Genomic DNA, 5,000 nt, shown 5'->3' with positions numbered 1-5,000 from the left:
CATTGACTCTCACACACATTCACACACTCACACTCAGTCACACTCAGTCACACTCACTCACTGACACTCATACTCACACAAACACACACTCACGCACCATCACCCCCCCTCACACACACAGTCCCTGTTGCATTCCCCTCCCCCTCCCCGCGCCTCCTCACCTTGCCCACCAGCTGCACGATCTCCGCCAGATCCTCCTCCTCCTGCAGGATCTCTTTGGCTTTGTTGCGGAGAGGGACGAACTCAGAGAAATGCTTGTCGTAGTACTCGTCCAGCACCCGCGTGTACTTACTGTAGCTGATCAGCCAGTTAACTGAGGGGAAATGTTTCCGCTGTGCCAGTTTCTTATCAAGACCCCAAAACACCTGGATCAAAATATCAAGAGTCCATTAACGTCTTGGCTGTTGATGTCACACAACACAGAAGGAGGCCATTCTACCCATCATGCTTGCACTGGCTCAATTCATATACAAGCATCCCTCCACTCAATTTAAATACTAACATCCCTCCACTCAATTCAAATACTAACATCCCTCCACTCAATTCAAATACTAACATCCCTCCACTCAATTCATATACAAGCATCCCTCCACTCAATTTAAATACTAACATCCCTCCACTCAATTCAAATACTAACATCCCTCCACTCATTTCAAATACTAACATCCCTCCACTCAATTCAAATACTAACATCCCTCCACTCAATTCATATACAAGCATCCCTCCACTCAATTTAAATACTAACATCCCTCCACTCAATTCAAATACTAACATCCCTCCACTCAATTCAAATACTAACATCCCTCCACTCAATTCAAATACTAACATCCCTCCACTCAATTCAAATACTAACATCCCTCCACTCAATTCAAATACTAACATCCCTCCACTCAATTCAAATACTAACACTCCTCCACTCAATTCAAATACTAACATCCCTCCACTCAATTCAAATACTAACACCCCTCCACTCAATTCAAATACTAACATCCCTCTACTCAATTCAAATACTAACACCCCTCCACTCAATTCAAATATTAACATCCCTCCACTCAATTCAAATACAAACATTCCATGCAATGTAGAATCATATATCACAGGAGGCCGCCATTTGGCTCATCATACCTGAACCGCCTCTTTGAAGGAGCTATCCAATTAGTTCCCCTACCCCACCCCGGATAACATAACCTCAGATCACTGGAAGTGGGAGGGAGAGGCCCGATGCGCCAACAATAGGTACTGGCAGGAATTGTGCCGCTCCGCTCAATTCAACTACAAACATCGCTCCACTCAATTCAACTACAAACATCACTCCACTCAATTCAAATACTAACATCCCTCCACTAAATTCAAATATCACAGGAGGAGGCCATTTGGCCCATCGCGCCTGTGCCGGCTCTTTGACCGAGCTCTCCAATTAGTCCCTTCAAGTATTTACCCAATTCCCTTTTGAAAGTTACTATTGAATCTGCTTCCACCGCCCTTTCAGGCAGCGCATTCCAGATCACAACAACTCACTGCGTAAAAACATTTCCTCATCTCCCCTCTGGTTCTTTTGCCAATTACCTTAAATCTGTTTCCTCTGGTTACCGACACTACTGCCACTGGAACCAGTTTCTCCTTATTTATTCTATCAAAAACCTTATAATTTTGAACACCTCAATTAAATCTCCTCTTAACCTTCTCTGCTACAAGGAGAACAATCCCAGCTTCTCCAGTCTCTCCACGTAACTGAAGTCCCTCATCCCTGGTACCATTCTGGTCAATCTCCCCTTAACCTTCTCTGCTCTAAGGAGAACAACCCCAGCTTCTCCAGTCTCTCCACATAACTGAAGTCCCTCATCCCTGGTGCCATTCTGGTCAATCTCCCCTTAACCTTCTCTGCTCTAAGGAGAACAACCCCAGCTTCTCCAGTCTCTCCACATCACTGAAGTCCCTCATCCCCAGTACCATTCTGGTCAATCTCCCCTTAACCTTCTCTGCTCTAAGGAGAACAACCCCAGCTTCTCCAGTCTCTCCACGTAACTGAAGTCCCTCATCCCCGGTACCATTCTGGTCAATCTCCCCTTAACCTTCTCTGCTCTAAGGAGAACAACCCCAACTTCTCCAGTCTCTCCACATCACTGAAGTCCCTCATCCCTGGAACCATTCTGGTCAATCTCCCCTTAACCTTCTCTGCTCTAAGGAGAACAACCCCAGCTTCTCCAGTCTCTCCACGTAACTGAAGTCCCTCATCCCCTGGTACCATTCTGGTCAATCTCCCCCTTAACCTTCCCTGCTCTAAGGAGAACAATCCCAGCTTCTCCAGTCTCTCCACATAACTGAAGTCCCTCATCCCTGGTACCATTCTGGTCAATCTCCCCTTAACCTTCTCTGCTCCAAGGAGAACAATCCCAGCTTCTCCAGTCTCTCCACGTAACTGAAGTCCCTCATCCCTGGTACCATTCTGGTCAATCTCCCCTTAACCTTCTCTGCTCTAAGGAGAACAACCCCAGCTTCTCCAGTCTCTCCACATCACTGAAGTCTCTCATCCCCGGTACCATTCTGGTCAATCTCCCCTTAACCTTCTCTGCTCCAAGGAGAACAATCCCAGCTTCTCCAGTCTCTCCACGTAACTGAAGTCCCTCATCCCTGGTACCATTCTGGTCAATCTCCCCTTAACCTTCTTTGCTCTAAGGAGAACAACCCCAGCTTCTCCAGTCTCTCCACGTAACTGAAGTCCATCATCCCTGGTACCATTCTGGTCAATCTCCCCTTAACCTTCTCTGCTCTAAGGAGAACAACCCCAGCTTCTCCAGTCTCTCCACATAACTGAAGTCCCTCATCCCCTGGTACCATTCTGGTCAATCTCCTCTTAACCTTCTCTGCTCCAAGGAGAACAACCACAGCTTCTCCAGTCTCTCCACATCACTGAAGTCTCTCATCCCCGGTACCATTCTGGTCAATCTCCCCTTAACCTTCTCTGCTCTAAGGAGAACAACCCCAGCTTCTCCAGTCTCTCCACGTAACTGAAGTCCCCCATCCCTGGTACCATTCTGGTCAATCTCCCCTGAACCTTCTCTGCTCTAAGGGGAACAACCCTAGCTTCTCTAGTCTCTCCACGTAACTGAAGTCCCTCATCCCTGGTACCATTCTGGTCAACCTCCTCCGCACCCTCTCCAAGGCCTTGACATCCTTCCTAAAGCGTGTGCTGACCACAATTGGACACAATATTCCCACAGGTGCTCCCACAGCGCTGTTAGGGAGGGAGTTCCAGGATTTGGACCCAGCAACGATGAAGGATCGGCCGATATATTTCCAAGTCGGGATGGTGTGTGTGACTCGGAGGGGAACTTGGAGCTGGTGGTGTTCCCGCGCGCCTGCTGCCCTTGTCCTTCTAGGTGGAAGAGGTCGCAGGTTTGGGAGGTGCTGCCGAAGAAGCCTTGGCGAGTTGCTGCAGTGCATCTTGTAGCTGGTACACACTGCAGCCACGGTGCGCCGGTGGTGGAGGAGTGAATGTTTAAGGCGTTGGATGGGGTGCCAATCAAGCGGGCTGCTTTGTCCTGGATGGTGTCGAGCTTCTTGAGTGTTGTTGGAGCTGCACTCATCCAGGCAAGTGGAGAGTATTCCATCACACTCCTGACTTGTGCCTTGTAGATGGTGGAAAGGCTTTGGGGAGTCAGGAGGTGAGACACTCGCCGCAGAATACCCAGCCTCTGACCGGCTCTTGTAGTCACTGGGAACGTGCTGCCCATCCCAAGTTGCTCTTGAGATGCTGGCGAGGTTTTGTGGCGACTGAAAGACTAGATTTCGGCACCCAGCCCCACTTCATGATCGATGTCCAGGCCTTGGAGAGGGTGCAGAGGAGGTTTTCCAGGATGTCATCAAGGATGAGGTGACTTCAGTTATGGGAAGAGGTTGGAAAAGTTCGGACTGTTCTCATTGGAGCAGAGAATGGGCCTGCTCCTGTTCCTGTGTAACAGGCTCGAGAGGGACTGAATGGGCCTCTCCTGTTCCTGTGTAACAGGCTCGAGAATGGGCCTCCTCCTGTTCCTGTGTAACAGGCTCGAGGGACTGAATGGCCTCCTCCTGTTCCTGTGTAATAGGCTCGAGGGACTGAATGGCCTCCTCCTGTTCCTGTGTAATAGGCTCGAGGGGCTGAATGGGCCTCCTCCTGTTCCTGTGTAACAGGCTCGAGAATGGGCCTCCTCCTGTTGCTGTGTAACAGGCTCGAGGGACTGAATGGCCTCCTCCTGTTCCTGTGTAATAGGCTCGAGGGGCTGAATGGGCCTCCTCCTGTTCCTGTGTAACAGGCTCGAGAGGGACTGAATGGGCCTCCTCCTGTTCCTGTGTAACTGGCTCGAGGGGCTGAATGGGCCTCCTCCTGTTCCTGTGTAACAGGCTCGAGGGGGCTGAATGGGCCTCCTCCTGTTCCTGTGTAACAGGCTCGAGGGACTGAATGGCCTCCTCCTGTTCCTGTGTAACAGGCTCGAGGGACTGAATGGGCCTCCTCCTGTTCCTGTGTAACAGGCTCGAGGGGGCTGAATGGACCTCCTCCTGTTCCTGTGTAACAGGCTCGAGGGGCTGAATGGGCCTCCTCCTGTTCCTGTGTAACAGGCTCGAGGGGGCTGAATGGACCTCCTCCTGTTCCTGTGTAACAGGCTCGAGGGACTGAATGGGCCTCCTCCTGTTCCTGTGTAACAGGCTCTAGGGGGCTGAATGGACCTCCTCCTGTTCCTGTGTAACAGGCTCGAGGGGGCTGAATGGGCCTCCTCCTGTTCCTGTGTAACAGGCTCGAGGGGGCTGAATGGACCTCCTCCTGTTCCTGTGTAACAGGCTCGAGGGGGCTGAATGGGCCTCCTCCTGTTCCTGTGTAACAGGCTCGAGGGGCTGAATGGGCCTCCTCCTGTTCCTGTGTAACAGGCTCGAGGGGCTGAATGGCCCTCCTCCTGTTCCTGTGTAACAGGCTCGAGGGGGCTGAATGGGCCTCCTCCTGTTCCTGTGTAACAGGCTCGAGGGAC

At 50.9% G+C, this 5,000-nt stretch overlaps 1 protein-coding gene across 1 annotated transcript in view; it reads right to left on the bottom strand.

Annotated features, from left to right (window-relative positions):
- Positions 1–1,282, bottom strand: part of LOC147087095 (V-type proton ATPase catalytic subunit A-like) — a 4,003-nt gene extending 2,721 nt beyond the window's left edge. Inside the window, exons 1-2 of the mRNA XM_085978044.1 lie at positions 1,241–1,282; positions 162–365 (exon numbers count right to left, since the gene is read on the bottom strand). Coding sequence (XP_085834170.1) covers positions 162–365; positions 1,241–1,282 — 246 coding nt within the window. The remainder of the gene's footprint in view (positions 1–161; positions 366–1,240) is intronic.
- Between the last annotated feature and the right edge of the window lie 3,718 nt (positions 1,283–5,000).

This window comes from Somniosus microcephalus, unplaced genomic scaffold (genome assembly GCF_052327205.1).
Source record: "Somniosus microcephalus isolate GS21.2 unplaced genomic scaffold, FLI_Smic_1.0 unresolved_chr6, whole genome shotgun sequence".
Classification (NCBI taxonomy): domain Eukaryota; kingdom Metazoa; phylum Chordata; class Chondrichthyes; order Squaliformes; family Somniosidae; genus Somniosus; species Somniosus microcephalus.
The sequence above is the reverse complement of the archived record's forward strand: the minus strand, read 5'-3'. Positions and strand labels throughout refer to the sequence as shown.